The sequence below is a fragment of the Zonotrichia leucophrys genome, chromosome 2 (genome assembly GCF_028769735.1).
Source record: "Zonotrichia leucophrys gambelii isolate GWCS_2022_RI chromosome 2, RI_Zleu_2.0, whole genome shotgun sequence".
Lineage (NCBI taxonomy): Eukaryota > Metazoa > Chordata > Aves > Passeriformes > Passerellidae > Zonotrichia > Zonotrichia leucophrys.
In genome coordinates, this window is record NC_088171.1 from 71,322,538 (window position 1) to 71,345,339 (window position 22,802).

The 22,802-nt window shown below is 38.0% G+C and overlaps 1 protein-coding gene across 4 annotated transcripts in view; it reads left to right on the forward strand.

The window, feature by feature from the left end:
* PIGN (phosphatidylinositol glycan anchor biosynthesis class N) overlaps window positions 1-22,802 on the forward strand; it is a 99,631-nt gene that overhangs the window by 56,153 nt on the left and 20,676 nt on the right. For all 4 annotated transcript variants that reach the window (XM_064705428.1, XM_064705429.1, XM_064705432.1 and 1 more), the window contains exons 13-21: window positions 3,721-3,799; window positions 5,895-6,077; window positions 9,311-9,447; window positions 10,417-10,516; window positions 10,628-10,720; window positions 12,091-12,182; window positions 13,609-13,720; window positions 18,411-18,519; window positions 22,027-22,129. In XM_064705428.1, the coding sequence (XP_064561498.1) occupies window positions 3,721-3,799; window positions 5,895-6,077; window positions 9,311-9,447; window positions 10,417-10,516; window positions 10,628-10,720; window positions 12,091-12,182; window positions 13,609-13,720; window positions 18,411-18,519; window positions 22,027-22,129 (1,008 nt within the window). The remainder of the gene's footprint in view (window positions 1-3,720; window positions 3,800-5,894; window positions 6,078-9,310; window positions 9,448-10,416; window positions 10,517-10,627; window positions 10,721-12,090; window positions 12,183-13,608; window positions 13,721-18,410; window positions 18,520-22,026; window positions 22,130-22,802) is intronic.

Consider the following 22,802-nt stretch of genomic DNA (forward strand, 5'->3'; position numbering starts at 1 on the left):
TTTGACATTGCTATGGTGAATGTACTTCATCACAGTCTTGTTGTGAGTTGCTGTCAAATAGCTTAGCTTATATGAAGCATGAGTGATGTGCTGGAAAGATTAATTTTGTCAGGTATACCTATGACAAGGGTAACTAACATCTCAGAAGGGAGAGTTTACAAGCACTTGCATGATTAGCCCAATCATCTTGTTTCATAATTAATTATGTTTATTCATGGATGAAGCTGTGATTTCTCTCTGGAACCAGGAAGTTAATCTCTGATAGCCATTATGAAAAATAAAATGACTCTTCTAGAGCCACCATCATTTTCTGTGAAGAATGTAATCTTAAGTCTTTAGAGTCCTGATAGTATCGTGAATGCATGTTTGTTTATAATCTATGTGATTATGGAATTTTTGTTTTTTCTTTTAAGTTAAACTGCTGAGTATTACCCTTTTCAGTGCATGTGTTTTGCAATACTTTTAAGAAAAGGAGACAGAGTTGAGTCCACTGACCGAATTCTCTTTGTGTGTGCCTCTTAATAGGACAGGTATTTTTGTGTTATGGAAAAAGTCCTCAGATTTTACTAGGCAAAACTATTCCTCTTGAATTTGTTAGAATTGGATTTTGATAGTGGATAGCTGGCAAGAGCATATACACATACACCCAAGTTTTCCTTCTAGAATTGAGAATATTTCTAATAATGATCAGTAAATTCACTTCATTGTTATTAATATTAATTGCATGGATATGTTTATTAAGTGACCTTGAGAATACGTTGACATTTGCTAATGCCTCTGGGATGCTCTGCAACAGGGAAAAGCTCTGATCAGTTTATTATTTCCTAACATTGTCTTCTGCTGGAGACCTTTAAAATAGTTTAAGTTAAAATCAAGTGGTGCTACACACAGATCAAGCTTTAACTTCTCAGATTTAAATTTTCTGTGTGGTTTTGGTTTTTGCTAAGTCTTGTAGATTTTATAGAATCACCATTTCTAAAGTCCATGAGTTTTTTCATAGGCAACTTTCCACTTCTGTTAATGGCTCACATTTGTCTCTTTATGCTTTCTGGGAGATTTCTTTTAAATCTCCCATCTACTTTGTTAGCTTCAGGAAGTGAATCAGTATCCTCAATGGATGATAATGGTGACCTATGCCCATTCTTGAATTGATGAATTATCAGCATATTTGGTAACTTTTTTAAACTGGCAAAAATACAAAAAATATTTAATAACTTCTTTTTGTTTTTGTTTACTACAGAGATAAGAAACATCTTAAGATGATAATTCCTTGCATTTTCATAGTAATATATGAATAGTCCTTAATTTCTGGTGAATTCATAAATTTTACAAAAGCAATTGTTAGATAATTGTAAATGCAACCTCTTGAAAATTATGTATATGGAAGTAAGGTAATATGTGTGTTATGATGTTAGCTATTGAAAATTAACAATGCACCTGCTAATGGTTACCAAGTTTGACAAAATAATTGCTTTCAGTGTTTGATTTAGTCAAAATTTTACTGTTTGAAAACCCCGTTTATTCTGTTACACCATCCATGTACAGAGATCCTAGGTGCTGTCCTCTAAGAAGGAATAGGTGAAGACTATTGTTCATTAGTAATATAAGGATTCAGTGAGAATAAAAGGATAATAAGTGGGTTATAGCTAAATGACTAAAGATATGAAGTAAAATATGATTTTGGCTTGGAAGAAATTTGCATTGAATTTGACAAGGATAGAATTTGCAGATAACAGTATGTGTAAAACAATAAAAATGAGCCAGGGAACAGAGGAACAACTTGAATGTGTTTAAGTCCAAAATAAAGTTTCTGAATATTTATTCCATATTGTTAAAAAATTCTTACCTAAAAGCTAAGATATCTTTTATTTTTTCCTCCCCCTATTTTTTTCCTCTCCTACTTTTCCTCCTCCTATTATTACACATGGTGAAATTCCCATCTTGAGTGGATGTTTTGCTCCCTTTCCCCTACCAAACAACTTAGCAAAATCTGAAAGCCACAGATTTCCTTGAGGCAGGGCTTGGGGTCTGGTTTGCCTCCTTCAGGAACTGTTTCTAGTTGTAGCCCTCAGCCTGTGGAGGTGTAAGGTTGGCTTCCATAGAGATGTATCATGAAGGTGCAGAAACAACCAACATTCACTTTGCTATTTTTCAAGTCTGGTTTCTAAAATCCTCTGTCTTCCCCTCAAAGTTAAGGTGATCAAACTCTTACCATGACCTTGTGATTATCTTTTTATCCCTTTTTCCTTTTCCATGGTGCCTCTTTCCTCCTACTTGTTTATACATACCACCCTTCAATTCTTTTCTAGATTGAAGAGATAAACATTTTCTTACTTTTGAGAAGAGTAGTACCTATATTAAGATTAATTGCTGTTCAAATTATTCAGTGTTTTGGAAGATTCCTGCATGATACTGCTCTGCTCTGAACTTAATGAAATAGCATCACAATATACCAGGATGTTACTACTACTAAAATTCAGGTTGTTGAGGCACAGAATACTTGCAATGTATTTCATGGCTCAAAGGATGGTGCGTATGTATTGCTGATGTATCTGTTAAGTGCTGTATCACCCTATAGACTGGGTTGTAGGCAAAAGTGGTTCATGGCTGTTTGGGAGCTGCAGGAATGAGCATTTCCATGCAGCAGCTGCTTGAAATCAAGACCTGTCCCCGTGGTTCAGCTGAGTGACCACGTGGGCAGCTGTTGATGATTTAAATGGTGGGAGTGACCTGATTTGGCACTGTCTGAAACATGAGGTGGATGGTTGTGAATGAGGCATGGGAAGGAGCAGGAGGCAGGCAGGCAAGCAGCTGGGCCATCTTGTGCCATGGATGCTGAGAGCTGGTGCTGTGCCACTGCCGTGTGTGAGGGGAACCTGCAGTATGAATTCCCTGCCTGTCAGAAGCTGTGGCCCATGGGGGTTTGCTATGGTGCCAAGAACAACAGAGACTGTGTTATGGCTTGTAACTGCTCCATATAACTTATGTGCCTTATAACTTATCTAGGGTAGGTCTGGGATTCTCAGGCCTGCTGCTGTCCCTATATATGGAAAGAAAATGGTACTGGAGAAGGCCTTCTGCCTTCATTTAGTGGAGTTTGGTCAACTGGCTTTTTTGTCCTGGTTGCTGCTTTCTGTAAGGGAAGAATGGTAGCAGTTGTTTAGGCTGATGATCAGATTCATCAAAATCCAAGAGACTTTTATCAGTGACCTCAGTGTAGCCAGGTAACTGTGTTATCCCCTGCTCAGCTAATAGCTCCTTGAGTAACAGGAGACAGTCATACTTTTTAAAGAGAAGATTGTTAGGTATCATCTACTGTTAACATAGAATGAGCAAAGCACTCAGTGCTGTCTTATCAACTGCTTACAGCCATATTCAAATCAATTAAATTGCTTAATTTTTCTATGTGCCATGCTTCCTGTCCAGAGCAGTGGTCAATAATAATGCACAAGGGAGATAGTTCTCAGCAGTATTAGATGGGATCAGCCACATTAAAGTAATGTCTATTAATGCAGCAATTTTGAGATAAGTTAAAAAGCAGCTGTGTTGACACATGTGAAGATGAATGCAGAGGAATAGATTAGTCTCAATTACCTAATTGCTTCTAATGACATTCAGAATATATTGGTTTCATTACAGAATAATTATTTTAATTGCAAAGTTAATTTTTTCTGCTCATGAAAAGGAGAAATGTTAATATCTCTTTATATTGTTGTACAGACCACTTTCTGCTTCTGAACAGATCAACTATTTAAAAAAAATAAGACTATATATTGAGCAGCGGAAGTACAATGAAGCGGTAAGTCTGGTTTTGCTATATGGAAATATTTTTTTCTTTAAAACAAAAGTAACTGAGAAATAAAACTTTTTTGTCCTTATGATACACATTTCATTAACTCAAAACCCCACTAAGTCTTCAAGATTTTACAATTTTATACCAATTCTAATAAACAATACTAACATGTTGTATTTTTTCTCAAACTGTTTGTTGCTATTTCATAGTATGATGACTCACAAGACGTGTTTTTATTTTCTACACTAGAAAAGGATAAATTGACAGATAAACGGAGGAATGTAGTTCATGTTTGCACTACTTAAGACTGCTTGTTTCATGAAAAAAGTCTGGTATCTTGTTCCATCACGGATCCTGCTTTATCTAATCTTTTTTTTTTTTTTTTACCTGAACCAGCTGTGCTTGGTTTTATTTTCACATTTCAGTGTGTCAGACTGGCAGCCATACATGGAATTATGCTTCTCAGTTCCAGTATTACTTTCCTAAGCATTGGCCAACACTCACTGTGTGGTGGGGTACTTGGTGGGTGCAGTTCACCAATGCTTGTATTCTGATGTTCACAGAAAGAATTTGTAGAACTAAATGATACCAAGAAGTCTTTCATTTTAACAGATGTGGTTTGGTCATTGACTTCTGTGTTAAAAAGTGTGAAAGTATTAAATACATAAGATTATATTTAACCTGCCAGGCGCAAGGAAGACTCCCATTGTGTGCTAGGGTTGAGTTCTTTTTTCCGAATATGATTCTTGGAGCAATAAATTACTATTTTATGCACAGGACAGCTAAATCTATTTTATGCCTTTTTACTTGCTTTGTTGTAAATTGGAAACTGTTCAGCTTAAATAACTTGATCTATTTCTTTTTGGTTTCTTAATACTTCTACTTAGCTGTCACATTTACTGATAGGAGACATTCTATGCGTTTCAGGAGTAGAACTTGTGATTTTGTATTGTTGCTTATATGTAAATTTTACCGCTTGTTTGAGTGCTCCAGGTGTTCAAGTTCACTCTTGATCACTCACACATCAGACTTGTGCCTGTGCCTTGGTTATCCTCAGCATCCTGTATTGCAATGAAGAAAAGGTTCTTCCATTCCTGGAACCTGGGGTTTGCATGATTGTTTGCCTGACCCTTGCAACTCTTTGCATTGCAAATATGCACTCAGAATTGTATAGAATAGAAGGATTGTATAGAATAGATGTCTTTTGGGGTGAGTTTGCCTACTGGCAGACTTGTGATTTCTTCAGTAGTTGCTGTACCTTTTCCTGAGTTTGTTTTTGTTGAATCCCAGTTGGATACCTGCACATATAAAAAAGCGTCGTTGTGTATTCATTGTTCACCTTGTTACTGTACTCTTCCAAATTGTGTGGATGAACTTCCCATCTTTTGGTAAATCACAGCACACCCAAATGGCACAGTGGGAAAATCCATGGTCTTTATTATGGTGTCTCCCCAGTGGAGGTATTGAGTGAGGGGACCTGTGATTAGACTGGGTACAGCCCTTCTTGTTTCCAAATTATTTACGTCCTGAGAGCTACAAGCAGCTGCTCTGTAAATGCATCTGGGACTCCCTTTTAGTCTCTGAATTCACTGCTGGTGCTTGTGGTATCAGGTACTACTGAAGTGGAGGATGTCAAAACCCAGCAGGGAGTACTTCAGGCTATGGAGAGTGACCATGTTTCAGCTGCATCCATAATCCTCCCCCTGTGTAAATGTGCCTTCAGGAGCACCTGACTGATTTTTAAGGGGATAACTTACACTGGAGTATGTACAGTCAAATGCTTGTGGGAAAACCAAATGGATGCTTGGTAGCAGGTGATGGTCAGGGTGTGCTGTCTGTGTGGCATTCACCTTCTAACCAGCCATGGCCAGGGAGGATGGTGATGGAGCCAGGTGATGGCTGATTTGGTATCCAGCAGGAGTCCCAAGCAGTGTGCCCTGCAGCAGTTGGTTCTGGCCAAAACACTGTCCCTGAGCATGGAGAGGACACATGTGCCAGGAGTGGTAGAGCTGCTGGAGCTCCAGTTGCTGTCAGGTTGATTTGTGGAATGGGGAGCTCACACTCTTCTCATATGTTACTTAAATGTTTTGTCTGCCTCCAGATATCTCTGTGCAAAACCCTGATTAACCTTGCTTTGGAAGGCTTGTCTTACTACCACACCTATGATAGATTATTCCTGGGTCTGAGCATTGCAGTGAGTTTTGTGGGCTGGACGACTTACGTAATTTTGGTCATTATCAAGGCCCATACCAATTTGACCAAGACTGTCCCAGCTAATAAAAAGGTAAGTTTGAAGCATTCAATTATTTTTTTCTATCGGTTTTCAGTATTACATGTATGCTAAGTGACTGTGTGCAGGATAAATTGAATACCTTATACTTCTTTTGACTTAATGTGGCAACTGGCAAGCTGTTGAGTTTTCCAGCTGCTGTGAATCCTCTGTGGTGTTGCTGTTAAGTCCAGTGATTAGGATCAGTATTCCTAAGATGTGTAAGTCTGAGTGTGCTGCTTCAGTTTTTCTTGCTACAGCTGTCCATTTGAGATGCTAATGCAAGTGTGAGAAAACATAGTGAGTTAAAGCTATTAAAGGATCTGTATTTAACTGGGTTTAGTTTTCCCAGGTTTAATTTTCAGTATTAATAGCAATAATTGTTTGGAAGAATACAGATTTCAGGCTTCCAGTTTCATTGATGGTTCTTCACTGTAAGGCCAAAAAAACCCCCAGCATGTAAATAATTTTATTCCTTTCCTCTTTGGTAATTTTATTTCTGTTCTCAGAAACTGTGCAGTCCAGTCATGGCATTTTTAAAATGTGTAGCCTGTTTTGATAGCAGGTGAGCTGTGGTTTCACAGAATAGTGTGCTCTCTTGCTTTTTATGATTTGCAAGTGTGCAGAAGACCTTAAAGATGAAGGAAGCTCTTTTTGACTAGATTATTGTGGTTTGATTTTTCACAAAGTATAAAATCCTAAGAATTTATTTTCAGTCATTCGTCACGAAAAGAGAGATGTCAAAAAGGTGAATAGGCAAAAAGCTAGCATTTCACTAGAGAGGGGTTAAAGCATTTGTGGGGAGGGGAAATTCTCCCAAACTTCAAGCATTTGTTTCAGAATAAAAAGAATTGTTTTATTTTGTAACGTAGGTGAGAGTGAGCACTCAACATCTTTACTGCCCTCAATATGTTACTCTGAGAAAATTCCTATCATGTTATCTTGAACTTTTTGCTACTGGCTGAAATGAGATAGTGTTGACCTTTAGTGAAAATGCTCAAACAAAATTAAAGTGGAAAATATTCATAAGTGCTGTACTGCATAATTTAGTTGCTCTTTCATCAAATAACGGAGAGGAAATAATCCAGAATGCATGTTATGTTAGACACAAACAAAATAATTGCAATAAGTAGGCTGAATATCAGGAATATTAATAACTACATTAAGGAAAAATTTGCATTCTTAGTTGACATCGATCTTAATTTCATATATTGATTAACTTGTTGAAGACAAATTTAATGCTAGTGACACTGGCAGAAAAAAAAAGATACCTTAGTTCTTCGTCTATAGAATTTTTCTTCAGTTTTCATAAGAGGCCCTTTTCTGTAGGAACCTTTTTTATTGATCCTAAATACTTAGAGAATCACAATATGAGGCTAATGCTTCATATAGGGAAGTGATTTGGTTTATAGCTTATATTGAAGCACGTTAAAGAAATTTGCTGGGAGACTAATCTACCATTGACAAATAGTCTCCTGCAAAACACACCCTTATAAAATCAAGAAGCTTCTGAGTAATGAAACTGCACATCCTGTATATATCATCTTTAGAAGTTTTTGGCTTCTTATGCTGTGTATGAAAAAACACCTTTTTTTTTTTTCTTTTGGTGTACAATGTTGTTTTGCCTAGCAAGAAGTATGACCTTTAAATTTATTTTAAATACTTACAGAATTGCAAATCTCTTTTCCACTTTCAATGCATGACTGACTATATTGGACTCTATAGTATTTGTGTCACTATGTGGAATAAAATGTTGATTGTATGTGTTTACTCATTCAGTGATAAATTATACTGTGTGCATATCATATATATGCATATTCGTTCTGCCTATATGTCAGCAAATGTAAAATTTAAAACTACTAAAGCAAAATTGCCCTAGGTCAGCTTTCTATATGACATATCTTTTCTTAGGCTAATGGTATATCTTAGGAAAAGATCTATTTTAAAAATAATTTAGAACTTGCATTTGCTGTCATTTTAGATCAAGGCAGTTGTACATCAGTTACAGGGAGGGGGAGTCAGAAAAGATGTTAATCTATCTAGGTGAACTGTGAGCTGATTGTCTCCTCTTCTCAGCATATTTAACATAGTTGTGTATCTGTCTACCTAAGTCTTTCGAAAAACTAGCAGTTGTGTAGAAGAAAGCAGTGTCTGTCATTACCTACACTAAAGCTGCCTTTGCTATCTCAAGTTGTAATATGAATAAAATTGTTTATTTTAAACTTGTACATTATCTTCCCTTACCAGTAATTCATCTGATATTTGAATGTCCCTGAATAGGGAAGAATAGTTCAATGACCAGATAAAAGGCAGATGCAGAGTCACTGTTTAATGCTTCTCTTTGTACAAACAAGGGATTTCTGCTGATGATTAAGGACTGACCTGCCTATCTGAGATAACCCATTTGAAAATTTTCCTTCTCTCTTTGATGTTTCTCCTCAAGAGTGTTCTCACTTGGAGAATATGTACTCCAAGAAACACAATGCTCCAATCTTGTATCTATTTTTTTTCTAAGAAAAGCCCAAAGCAGTACCTGTAGGTTAAGATGAAATATCATAAGAATGGTAGCTATGCTACCTTTTAGGGCCATGCAGCACTAGTCCTCTGTTGTATTTTGAAATTGTGGGTTCTTTGAGGAAGGAAGTTTTTCCTGTGGAAGGTTGGTCACAAGCTTCCTTGTAATTGTTCCTAGATACTGAATAGCAGTGGGGTTTTTTCTGGTAGGAGTTAATGCTTAATATTTTAATTTAATTAGTTCTCTTACAAATGTCTCAAGCAGAAGGAGGACATGTGCTGATGGAATTTTCATTAAATGCTTTGACTGTAAGGCTATGAACTTGAACTTGATGGTTATATTCTCATTAAGTCTGTTTCTACAATCTAAATTTCAGATTTCTTTTTCCTAAACCCCTTAGCATCTCTGGCTTCAGATGGATTCCAAGTATCCATTGAACATAAATGACATTGCATATATTGGGCTTCCAGATTGTACAAGTATGTCTTTCCCATGCAGATTTTATTCCAGCACCTTCTGAATAGACACATTTAGAATTAGATCTTCAAATCCTGCTTTTTTTTAAATCTGGCTGACAACTTTGTCTAGAGTTGTGTAGAGACATATGACAGCTTGTGTGGCTGTGTTAAAATAGCATTTGTTTTACTGTGTAACTAACAAATGGAAAATAGAGTGTAGTTTAAAGCATTTTATTGCTGTTAAAAGAATGTTTGTCCAAACGTTTGTATTTCAGAAATCTGCTGTTCTCTTCTATGGTTTTGCCTCTGCTGGAATGATGATAACTTTTTTCCTGTTGATTCAAACATGTCCTTGGACATACTATATATACAGTCTCTTGCCAGTGCCAGTATGGTATGCAGTTGTGAAAGAGTAAGTAAAGACTGGAATTTATTACTACTGTTTTATAAGACCAAGTCTTGACTTCCTTTTTGTAGAGAATTAAATTTTTTCCCTTAAATTTGGGAGAAAACTTCATTAAGTGCTTCCTGAGACATTCCAAAGGACTCTGGTTTATATTTCAGTTGACATAATGAGTAGTGTCCAAGCTGACTGATACAGTTGCCAATTCTAGAACATAGCTTATTTATTTTTGCTAATAGAAAAGATATTTCCATGAAAACATAATTTTAGTACTGTTACAAAAGAGTGCTAAAATCTTTGCAAATACCTGCAGCAGCTGCCTTATTTTGCAAAATGATCCTGCAAAGTGTCAAGTCTGTGGAACACCAGCTACTTTTGGAAGACTAGCGTGTGCTAGTCATGTTGAGGAATGTGCTCCCATATTGAAATATATTTGTCTTGTTTGGGTCTCCTTTTACTCCAGGCGCAAAAATGCTTGTTATCTTCAGATTCCTTTTACTTTCTTGATCTACTGGCAATTTGTAGATACCAACTCCAGTGTTATTCAGAGAAAATGAGACCAACTGCAGTTAGATAATGAGCTGTCTCATAAAGCACAGGAAAAGCTAACAAGGAAGGTTTTTCTCTCTCTAAAGCTTCTGAATGTTTCATCAGTTATGACAGACATTAAGCACAACATAACCAAAAATATTCATGTACTCAGAGTCAGTTTGGGTAGTGAATAATCTGAAGCTTGTCCAAACACTGGCAAAGATGTGCCAAATATGGGAGGAAAAAAGCTGGAGGGTTTTATAGTAGATTTTCCATCAACTAAAACTGGACAGGAGCATCTGGCCATCAACCATGGGGTCTAGGCAGGACCAGCAATACCTCTAATGCTTTTTGTGCTCTGACCCCATTCTTGCCCTGAAAAGGTAAGATGCTACACTATTTCTGGTTTTTTTAATGAATCTTCTCTTGTTCTATCATTTTGAACAGAATTCCTGTCATTCAAGACCTTGCCACAAATGTTTTGTCGCTTCATCGTGGTCAGTTGGCAGGATTCCTCGTGGTTTGTATACTGGGAATTGAAATACTAGTAAGTATTTTATCCTTATATATCAACAGGGTATCTAATTTCTTGTATTCTTCCTCTTTGAGGAATTAATGTGTTTGATTTTCAGTCCTCTCTTGGATTTTTTTTAATTAGGTCTTCAGCTTTTTCTACCGCTCTGCGCTTACTGTTGGCCTTCTTGTCTTTGGTGGCTGGCCAGTGATCACACAGCTGTGGATTCAAGCTAAGGTATTGCATTGCTTTGGTGAACAGCTGGATTGAATCCTTAGGATGTTGGGAGTGCTTTGGAATGCTGCTTTAGATTCTTGTTCAGTTATGCTCTTTTTCTGATCTGTCCTAAGTTGCGTGTAGCAAAGCAAGGGAATTTAAGGTGATCTGAATGGATCTGTTACACAGCAGAAGTAATAAGAGTTGCTTCAGAGTTTTGAGGTATCTGTTTTGAGGTATCTGAGGTATCTATATTTTGCTATCAGTTTTCTGTTGTTGATGACTAAGAAATGCTTGACTCAATCATATGAAATGCACATCATTTATCAAACCGTTGCAGTGACTATGCTGTTTATGTGTATGATTGGTGAAAGTGTCACCCTTTAACTAATATGATAATTTATTAGAAAAAAAATTGAAGATAATGGAAAGCAATTGTCAACTTGTTATTGTCTGCAATCAGCTGGGACACACTGTTCCTCAGAGGCAGCTTTCTGTGTTGTTTTTCCTAGGAAAAAACCTCCACCTTCATGAAGTGGCATGGTATTAAATTGAAGAGATGTTTCTACTGTTCATTGCTTCCAATATCTCTTATTTCAGGGCATACCTAAAACCTAGGGTTCTGGAATGGAGAAAAGGAGTCAAATTGCTAAGTCTTGGTCTCCAAAAACTGCCAAGATGGAGGCTTGTATTTGTTTAATTTACTATTTTTTGTTCTAGTTGAATAATCAAGTAACTTGTCTTAAAGCTGGATATGCACAGATGATGTTTTGTAGTGTGAAATTTCCTTTCAGGAATATGAATTTTACTTGAACTTGAAAAATTTACATGACACAGCTCTTAATGTTTTTAGTTATATAAAACACTTGGGATAGGTTGCTTTTTTTCATCCAGCAAAGAGTTTCAGGAACTACTTAGTTGATTATGGTGGCTAAATCAAATGGCACATAGATGCAAAGACTGGATAATGTTACTGTATTCTCTCTCAATGCTGATGAATTAACTGCTGTATCCTTCTGAGGTATTAGTTTTATGCCTTCCTTCTAGAAGGCCACTTGTCAGATTTCTGATGCCTGCAATGTGTGAAGGCCACACTTTGAGAAAAGTGCTTATAAGTGTAAACTTGGCTTTAATTATCATTGTCTTTGATAGGATTTTGACAGCTTCATAAATGAAATTCTTTTCTGTATTAAATTGGAGTTCTGTAATACCGATGACCCCATGGTCTCTTTGGTTTTTTGTTTGGTTTTTTTTTTTTTTTTAGCTAATTTTACTCCTTGGTGATGCAGGGTCTTTGCATATGGGAGATGCTAGTAGCTGTTAGCAGTGCACTGAAATATTTCTTTATCAGTAGACAATTGTCTGTCCACATGATCTCCTTCTTCTTCTAGACAAAAGCATTGATCTGGACTCTCCTGTGTGTGCTCCTGGCAATATTTCCATTAATGCCTGTTGTAGGAAGAGAACCAAACATTCCTCTGGTGTAAGAATCTCATCTTGTTCTTTAAATTTTTTTATTCCCTCTTTGATTCAAAATTTAGGCTGCCTTTTGGTATTTTTGGTGAATTGCATTACTGAAAGCTGGCTGAGACAGGAGTTGAAATTCAGAGTTTATATAACATTATTACAGAGACCCCAGTTATTCACTAATGAGAGTTTGTCTTTGAATAGCACTCTTTACCTAATGAGATATTCAGGGAAATAGAACAAACAGGGTAGGCATAGCTCTCTTCTTCCTCTGTGTTTCCTGTGTCTCTTCTTTTTCCACTTCTGCTTCTCTATCCTGAGTCTTCTTTTCTGGTATTGCTTGTCTGATTTTCTACAGTTTTTGTTTTTTATTGTTTTTCTAGTACATCTTTATCTGTCCCTCTCCTCTTGTGAGCTACTCTTTGGTCATAGGAGCATTCTCTCATATCTGGATGCAATCCAGGTGGTTGGCCTGAAGGGTTAGGCTTGTGGTCTCTTTGTAGTTACTGCAGAAAAAGTGGATTTACCCTAGGCTGCAATGGCTCCTGCTGGCTGGTAGAAGATGTCATGCCTCAGCAGAGCCAGGGTGCCTCGTCCTCAGTGAAATATGGGATTTAAGCAGCAATATGTGATTGCAGGTAGTAGAATTATGAGCCCAGATATTTCCAAGAATATTGACGTTTTCCCTCAATATTTTCTACTGTGTTTTAAATCTATCTTTGAAAACCCTTCTTGGTCTCATTCCTTGGCACATGAGAAATATTCAGCACACATTTTCTTTGACTGTGTTACAGCCTCTCAGCTGTATATACATGTATATGTATTGCTGCTAGTCCAAACTGAGGTTTTTCTATTCTTTAGAACATAGCTTAGAAATCAAAATGGAATTAAATGACCTACAGATCTTCCTCTCTGACACCTCTGTATATTCACCTTGCGCAGGCTGTACATCTTTCTGTTTATTCTTCTTATACAACATTGTACCTCTGAAATTTTTCAAGGGGGTTTTGAAGCTGGAATGGTTTGAAGCAGCAATTAAAAATAAATGTGACACTTCAGGATATTGCAGATAAGTTGATACTGGGGGAGAAGATACAAGAGGGAGAAATCAAGAAGTCAGTGAGAAATAGGTGTTTCTGTTCTTGGGCAGTAGTACTGTCAAGTCAGGGCTTTTTAGTACATTAATGAAACTTGTATGGTAGGAGCAGGGAGCTCCTGAATCAGCTCAGTCATAGAAAGGAAACATGGGGATGAAAGCAGGGCTAGATAATGCAAGAGGAACCTGGAGGCGCTGAATATTCAGGAGAGATTAGGAAACCCAAAACGCTCCTGGGGTTGAATCTGGTGTGGGATGTCAAGTGCAACAAGACAGTGTACGGTGGCAAAAGAAATTTTTGATCATGTTTTCTGAGATTTTATTGTTCTTTTGTTTGTTTTTGCAGAACAGCAGCTGGTTTGCTGACCATCTTGATATCTTTATTCTCATTGACATGTCTTTGTAAAAGTGAAAATAAGTACAGAGATAATGAAGATCTGAAAATATATTTTTATCAGGTCAGTTGTTACTTTTCAATAATTCTGAATGTTAGAGTTTTTATGTGCAAATTTTTACTTTCTATTGGAATATGAATCCCAATATTACCAGGTAGATTGTGCCTGGGCCAGTCTGAACCTTGCTGCTGGGCCAAAGGCGGCAGCTGTGGTGCATCACCCCAGAGACACCCTTAGCTTGCTGGTGGTTGCAGCTGGGCAGCTGAGCAAGTCCAGGCTTGTTAGGAACTCAGTTTCCCTCAGGAAGAAGGCTTCAGGCGAATGGTGAGGAGGAAAAGGAGATGGATTCTGCTGGAGGGTTTAATATCCAGAGCTTTATTCCATGGTCACAGAGGTCTGAATCTTGGCAACAGCTCCAACAGAATGGCGACCGCATGGTCTGATTCACCTTTTAAGCTCCCGGGGGAGGGGGAGGGGAGGGGACAGGTGAGCCACCAACCAGGTGGGAGGGGCGGGGTCTCAGGGGAGGATGACACCCAGACAGGCCAATGACCCCCAGGCCTGAGGGGCATCCTTTGAAAGTGACCAACCACAGGACGCCTTGCTGGTATGTTAAAACTGATTGACAACCCAGCAGGGGGTGAGGGGGGGAAGGGAAAGAGGGGTATTGGCACACCTGGGGAAGGGACCCGGAAGTTTAAAACAGGCTATTACAGCACACTGCAACACTTTCCTTCTAAGAACATATTTCTACCAAGGCCACAATTTTCAGGAAAAAAAAGATTGTTCCTAAGAGTTTTCTCCTTGGCTATTTCAAGAGGACCATGTGCACATACTTAAATATCATCATGCTATGTTCCCAAAAGCCCATCCTGTCCATAATTATTGCTTGATTATATCAATGTGCATATAGATTTTGATGCTCTGCTTGGAGAGTTTGAACTGCCTTTAGTCTGTGTATATCACTTGCAGTGACCTTTGGTAGTTGCATGTGCACACTTGGGCTTGCTGGTTTGGGGGGCTGACCTAATTCTAGTTTCTGTCTGTAGAAGAACAATGTGAGATTGATATTGAGCTGGTTTTCTGTTGGTTAAGTTTTCTTTCAGGTGAATTATATCTTTGTGAAATAGGTAGGTTTTTTTCATGCTTGGAGCTAATTAAGTTCTAGAGAGCTTTAAGATTCTAATAATACCTTGCATGCCTGCTGTCCTCTTTTCTTTTTTTTTTATCTCAACCTATTACAAGATAATAGTTTTATTTCAGGACCAGCCTTATCTGTTATGATTTAAGTGTGTGCTGGAGTTTCTTGCTGAGCAAAGCAATGCACTCATTATATCAGTGATTTAGGTATGGACCTCAGATTGGTTGAAAGGAGGAAGGGAAAGAGTAATGAATGCTTAAAGTGGCTTTAGCAGCTTAGCATGAATGCATGTCAAATATGGTGTGATGTCTCTTAATTTTTTCAGCCTACATGCGGAAAAGAGATGTCAGTTCCTTTCCTAAGCATTTAAAACATAAATTTCCAGTATACACTCAGCAATGGATTTCTTGCTGGAATGCCTGAAAAAAGCTTACTCTGGGTGGGGGAGTGAGGGAGCAAACCAGTAGGCGGCTGGCCAACCTCAACTCACCACACAACTGCTACAGCATCTCATGATGATGAAGAAATTGGTTTATAGTAAAAAAGTAATGCCAGACTGTTCTTGAGCAAACGTAGAGAATCAGGAAATTCACTCAGAGTGGTACTTAATTAGAGGAAAATGTTCTGCCAGCTTATTCCTGAAGTAATGTCTTCATTTTCCTCCCAACTTTTAAGATCATCATAAAGTTCCTCAAATTGCCTCTTAATCAGAAGATATTTTACAGTAGTGACATTTAATTACTAGTCTCTATTAGACTTTTGTTTCAGTACCTTAATTGAGAATGGAAAATATGGAATCCACCATTCACATTTCATGTAAGGAAAGGATTGGGAGGTGAGATTATTCAGATGTAGAGGGATAAAAGGACATTACAGAGGTATTCTATGTGTTTCTAAATAAATATCCTGTTTTGAGGTTAGGTTGCATTTAGTTTCTTTGAAATGTACAGGAATACAAAAGAAAAAATGCTTGTCAGAATACTGGTATTTCTAGTCAATGAAGTTCCCTAATTCTACTTCTATATTTTCCTTTGAGTTGGACTTTTCAGTGGGAATAAGAAGGGGTAATCTTCAAAAATGCTCATTTTGAGATCCTGAATTTTGATTACAGCTCCCAGGCAGTTTTAAAGGTGAGATGAATCCCCTAGTCAGGGGAAAATACTTATTTTGCTGTGACAAATGGTGATCAGGCCACTGGCATTCTAATAGATAAGCACACTCAATCAGATTCCTCCTCTGCATCTGACAAGGGATTTCTTAAAAGTAGATTTTGCAAGTTTCCCCTAAGCAGTGTTTGGAGGCAGTCATCAAAGGTTATGCCTTCCTCTGATAACGCTGTTACTTAATGTTTGGAGTCACTGATGAATTAAACCTAAGCCAACCTCAACAATTGTTTGATTCTCTGATCTCTGAGAGGTCATTAAGGCTTCAGTAATGATGAAACCAGGAGTCATTCATAATCCATCAGCTAGACTGCTGCAGTGCTTACTGTATAACTTAATTTTTGCTGGAAAGAGCACCGCCTTCTCTTTGCCATCTGTTTCATAGATGGTGTCCAGTTTCTGCCACACCACTGAAAATTTGCTGTTTTGATGGGTTGATAATGTTGAACCAAGTTATTATTCCTAAGATGCTTGGACTTCATGTGTGTCCAAGATGGTCAGTTGATTAGTTTCCTCCTCTTAATTAGAATTATAGAATAATTTTGGTTGGAAAAGACTTGTCAGATCAAGTCCAACCATTAACCTAACACTGCCAAGATCACCGTTAAACCGTGTTCCTAAGAGCAACATCTTCATGCTGTTTAAAATAGAAGCGAACAGTAGGAATCCATGTCATTCTGGTGGAAGCAGGGGACAGGAAGGGTGTTTTCAACTGGCCTGTGCCCAGCTGATGATGCTGGTTCTCCTGGCATTCTCCCTATGGGTCCTTAAGATGTTTGATGCTTAGGAGAGCTCCCAGCCAGAGCAGCTGGCAGTGTTGGGACTTCAGGTGTCACCCTTGGTTTCTTCTTTGTAGCAGTATGACCTGCAGGTATGGGTATCTGAGACCTGCTCCTAAGTTGTTCAGGAATTGTCTCTGAACATCAGACAGGATTGTGAAGGATGAAGGGAGACAGATTCTTAGCTTAGCTCAGTTTGCCTCTCCAAGTTACTTCTGCTCAGTTCCACCTCAGTCCTGGAGGTGTTGGTGAAAGCCAAGACCAGTTTGAGCTTTACTTAAAATGTCAACACAGTTTCTCAAAAGCACCTGCTGAGCCCTTCCCTGGACACTGGCATAGATTTAGCAGCAGTTCCTTGTGCTTATTAATGTTCCCAGGCCATCACAAGTCTTCCAAGGCACAGGATATATTACGGAGGGTGACACAAAGTCAGTGCAAAGTGACTTCACCAGTGTCTAGGGGATATCGGAGGAATTACCAGAGCTCATGACACCAAACAGAACTTGATAAGATATGTAAAAGGGCCTGAATACAGCAAAAGTGTCCAAAATAAACATCAGAAGTCTAAAATTCCCTGAGCTTTTGGATGCCTAATGTTTTGCCCTTGTTTATTGATGTCACAAGGTACATGTTCTTGTGGCTTGGAATGAAATAGAAGCAGCAGATACTGAGCTCCTGTGAAACTTGTCAAAAAAGAATGCTGGTGCTAAATGTATTGTCTGGGCTGATCCCAGTAGGTATCACTGCAGTCTAGCAGGGAAATAGCAGCTATTCATATGGTACAAAGTGATGGATGTGCATGGTGTAGTTGCCTGCACTAAAAAGCCACGACTGCAATTAGATCTGGTAATGCAGTTTTAAAGCACGTGTTTGCAAAGTACTGTGCATGCTTGATTTGCCTTTTAGTGGAACTGCATAGTTGTGAATAAATAGCAGTTATTGAGAACTTGGCTCAAGCATTTCCTTGGATAATTGTCACCTTTCAAAAATAACTGACTCATGGGGTAATTTTCAAAAGGCTCTTTGCACGTACTTGATGACTGAATGGTGTCTCTTGAATTAGTCAAAGAAAAAACCTCTCCAGCTTTTCTACTACTGCAAGGCTGAGGGCTCTGCTTGAGGTGGTTCAGTGGATTCAGTTGGGGGGCAAAAAACCCAGCAGCTTCTTTCCATCTTATAAAAGCCACCTCCAAGTAGTTCTGCTGCTGCTTCTCTTCTTCCAGAAACCTTCCCCTTCTCCCTGCACCTGATTCTGCAGCAAAGCCAAGGGCTCTGCTTGTTCTTTGTGGCTGCTGTTTGAGGACAGGTGCCCCTTGAAGGACTTGGGGGCATGTGTTTTCTGTGGTTTGCAGGAGTGTTTACATAGTTACTGTTGACAAAGAGCAGAGCATATCAAATCAGTAGTCCAGGTCACTTGTGGATACTATTCTAAAAGAGCACAAATAAATAACAAGAATGCTAATAAAAAGTAATTTAGATGAAGTTTTAAAAAGCCAGTAATTGTAAGTTATAAAAAGTTATAAATTTTGACACTGTCTTTGACTTCCTGTTCTTATGATGATTCAGATGAGGTGTTTATGCAACTCTAAAGCATATCTATGTATTTAGGATGGAATGGCAGAGATCCATACATTAATTTTGTGTTGTTTTGCCCGATTTCTTCTTTCTAGATGTTCAGTGTTGCACTTTCGACATATGTTGTGGGCAGTACCCATAACAGTCTTAAGATCAAACAGGGATTACCTGTAATGAATCAAATTATTAGCTGGATGACACTAGGTAAGAAAATCTTCCCTCTCAAACTTCTATGCTGGCAGTTTGTGGAGTCTGGGACTGGGTGGGGGATGATGTCACTTTTTCATTAACAACTTCTTTTCCTTTATCTGACTGCTGGTAGTTCTTCTGTATGTTTGCTTTTCTAAGTGAGTTTTTTTGAGATATGTGTTAGTCTTCTAAAATATTATTACTTTGTAAGTTTGTGATAAAGTGCAAATACCTTTGATTTACAAATAGCTTTATCTTTTGAGTGTTCTGAGTATTTTGAAGACCTCTTTTAGGGATATAATGGCATAAATTCCCTTTTTGTTTCACTTGGAGCTGGATATGGGTGATCTGAGATGTTCTGCCATCAATCCAGTTGAACACAGGGAGATGACCAAAGGTTGTTGCTGTAATTCAATGTAAACTTGAAGCTGCAGCGGATGGCAGTGACTCATGTGGAAGTAATTTTGAGAGCTGCTTTGCAAAATACCTGTGAAATAATGATGATAGTGTATGTTTGATATCTGATAGTATCTAATTATTAAAGAAAAAAAAATTAAGTCTATGAATTTTTCACCACTCAAAAATCTTAGTGTTATTAAACAGCAAATGGAATTGTTACTGGACTTCTGGAATACAGTGAAGCAATACCTTTCATATTTCAGTTATAAAGTAATTTCTATAGGGCTCCATTAGAAAATGTTAAGCATTGTTTATCCCTGAGTGATCTGAAATGTGGGATTTGTTTTAGGGTTAAACATATCCCATATAACGTTGGATAGCAGCTTTTTGCTACAACTCAAGATTAGGAATTTAAACATAGCTCAATGGAAGAACTGTGGCCCATGCTACCTACTTGCTGGTTGTCTTGCACATTCCTGTACGGGTGACATTGTTTTAACTTAAGCAGATCAGTGTCAGTTTTAGCAATCCTGCTTCTGTTTGAGCAAATGGATTCAAGATTAAGTTCAGTGATTGTGATCAGTGTGTGTGAGCAATGCTTTCTTAGTAATGTATTTTTCTTTGGAGCTTTTTCCTTTCCATCATGCTCCCCTAACTCTTTGGAGCCTGCTAAAGCTAAATGGGGATCTCTGTGTGGATGAATTTCTTGCAGTTGTAAAGTCAATGAAATCAATGAAGTCCTGCTTGGCTTACTGGAGCAGGAGTTGAGTGTAAAGGTTATGTTTCTCTCCTGTGTAAGGATGAAAGAGAAACATTTTTCATCTAAGAGATGATTCAGGCAGTCAAAGAGGTTTAGAGTTATGATGAAAAAGTATATTAGAAATTCTCTTTGTTGTGGGTGATGATAAAAATAAAGCTAAGGGTGAAGTAAACTGTAGGTACTCAAAATATCTACTAGCTGCCACAGTAGTATTGAATATTTTAGCAAAGTCTTTCAGACTGGAAGTAATCATTCTAAGTGAATATGATATACAAGATAGGAGCTTTGTGTACTTGCTGAAATTGCTTTCCATAATTAAACACAGAAATAAGCAGGTAAAACACTAAGGCATCCAACATGTCCTCAATAGTCCTGTTGGAGAGAAAGGACTTGTCATTACTATACCCACAACTAGCACCTGCCTTGTTGCCAGGGTGTACCACAAATGGGATACCATAAGAGTTAAAGTACCAAACTCTACTGTAGCTTTTCCCAAGTTGGTGGGATTAGAGGTGGTCCAACTCCTCGTTGTCTTTTTGCGTAGTTGTGGAAGAATGGCACTGTTACTGAACTCTTTTTGCATCTCTGTGTGTTTATAGAACTAGAAACACACAGTTAACAGTATTTGTTCATAATAATACTGTTTTATTATTGTGTCAGAAAAATAGTCATACTTCAGAAGTTTTTTAGGGAATTTTCCCCCTTCTCAGCTGTTTATCTTGATTAATATGAAGCCTAACTCTTAAAATTTTAACTTTGACCTACTTTTTTTTTTTCTTTTTTTGAGAAAGACTGGTGTTTGAGGAACCAGGCAAATGAATTAGTGATGGCTGGGTTCCTGCAGGCCTGTGTCCAAGTGGCTTTAGCTGTAACACTGGATGGTTCATACAGTGCACTTAACTGCAACCATAGAGGCAAAACCAGGGGGTGTAACATTAATTCTGGTGCTTCCCATGTTCTTCAGAACCTTCTTAATATTAGCAGACAGTTCTAAATGAATGTATATTATGTCTTAAAATTTTCATTTGCGGGAATTTAGCATAGCGACTTGCTGAATTTTGAGGAAATTGGTGTCACAACTGTGTGCAGGGGTCATATACAGAGGTTTGTGTAGGTCAGGCAGAAACCTACAGGTCTTTTTATGATTAGTGTCTGATATATTGCATCAGAGATGGAAGAGAAAGACTAATAATCACCTACTAGCCACTCATCTGTTCTCATCTATGATTGCACTCAGAGTGCTACACATCTGATATGTTCAGTGTCATTCACAGAGGCCAGTTGTCATGCTGAATTTTATTTCCAACTGTTCTGACTTTCAGTGAGGTCCCTGGAGTTCCTCCTTGAATTGGGCCTTTTTGGGGCCCCTTGAAGTCACTTATTCTGTAGTTGTAGCACTGGCCAAGGCTGAAAGCTGGGAAATAAAACATACTGATCCACAGGACTTAGAAACCTCCTCACCTTTCATTGATATGTTCACTATAGGTACTAATGGATACAATGATGATAATCACAAGGGAGTACTTTCCATATCTTTTGTGTTCGTTGGAGTGATTATTAATTTTGACTTACTGTTGATGCAACCTTTGAATGATTTAGTAATGTCAAGTTCCTATACTGCAATGAAGAATCCCATGAATATTATTTGTCAGTGTACTTTTTTATAAACATTCAGTTTTTATATATTAAAAAACTGGTGTAAAGATTACATCACAGCAGTGCTTGTCCTTCTCCTTTTCCCTTCTTCAAGCGCTGGCCACCTTTCCTGTTTTTCTGCCTCTTTACTCACTTTTCCAGAAGCCCAGTTCCTAATCTAATTGCAAAAGAGAGAAGGCCAGGTCAAATGGGGCTCTGAGCAATCTGGTCCTAGTGGAAGGTGTCCCTGCCCATGGTAGGGGGTCTGGAACTAGGTGATATTTAGGGTTCCTTCCAACCCAAGCCTTTCTATGGCTCTAATCCAATGGAGCAGTGGCTTTGTCTCTGCAGTTTTTGAGCTGCCAGAGGTCCTCAGGGCCTTGATAATTGGTCAGAGTAGTATTAAATAGTCAAGTTTGATTGGATTCGAGGGTAGTGCTTCTGCGTCATCTTAAAAACTTATTAACATCAGTTCATGAGAAGTTATAAAGGCTGTAACATGGAAAGACGGGGAATTAAAATCATACAGAACTGAAACTACTTTTGATGAATGTGAAAATTTCCAAATATTGTATTTTCTGTAGCAAAAGTAACTTTTGAAAATAGAGGGTCATATATGATCTGTATTGAATTGCTGTACATAATATGTCAAGATTGGAGGATACCTTGTTATTGAGGATGAAGTGTTTTGCACATTGTGACTGATGGATCTCTTCTTATTATTGCAGTTTTTTCCCCAGTGTTGCTGCTACTGAGCCCCACATTTCTCTTTGAGAGACTGTTCAGCATATTGCTCTCCCTGATGTCCACCTACCTGCTCCTCAGCACAGGGTATTTCGTTCTTACATTATTTCAGTTGGTTTTACTCATGAAAATCCAGGACTGTATGTGAAACTGCTTCATCTCATGCACATTTCTGTTAAAGGAGTAACATGTGCTTCCAGCATTTATCTCCTTGTTTAGTTTACTAATTAAAATTTCAGGGGAACTTTCATATTCTTCCTTGTATTAAACACAGTTTGTTGACATTCCTTTCAACTAGACAAGGCAGTGGCTAGAAGGGTGTGTATTCAAACAATATTGCACCAAAATAAGAAAGTCTGGTTTAGTTTATGCCTTTTGTTGTTTTGATGTGTGCTTTTCTGCTCACAAACAAAAGGGAATAGCATCTCTCCCAGCTGCTCAGCACTGGTGTCTAGTTATGGCTTAAATGATGTGTGCCAGGAAACAGGTAGTCCTAAAATGAGGGAAAATTGCATTCTGAGAGATTTTTGTGGAAGTAATTTTTTTTTCAAAGGGATGTTGTTACCCATAAAGACTAGACCTTGCTTTTTTTTTTGGATAAAAGTCAATTCCTCTGCTGTTTTAAATGAAGAAAACACTATGCCAGCCAGCCCTTTCTTTTTTCTCAGACTTGGTAGCTCTTAAGAGCATAATTAATGGGGAGTATAGGAACTGTTCTTTCCGCCTCCCCTCCCACTTATCCTCTGGATTTAATTACACT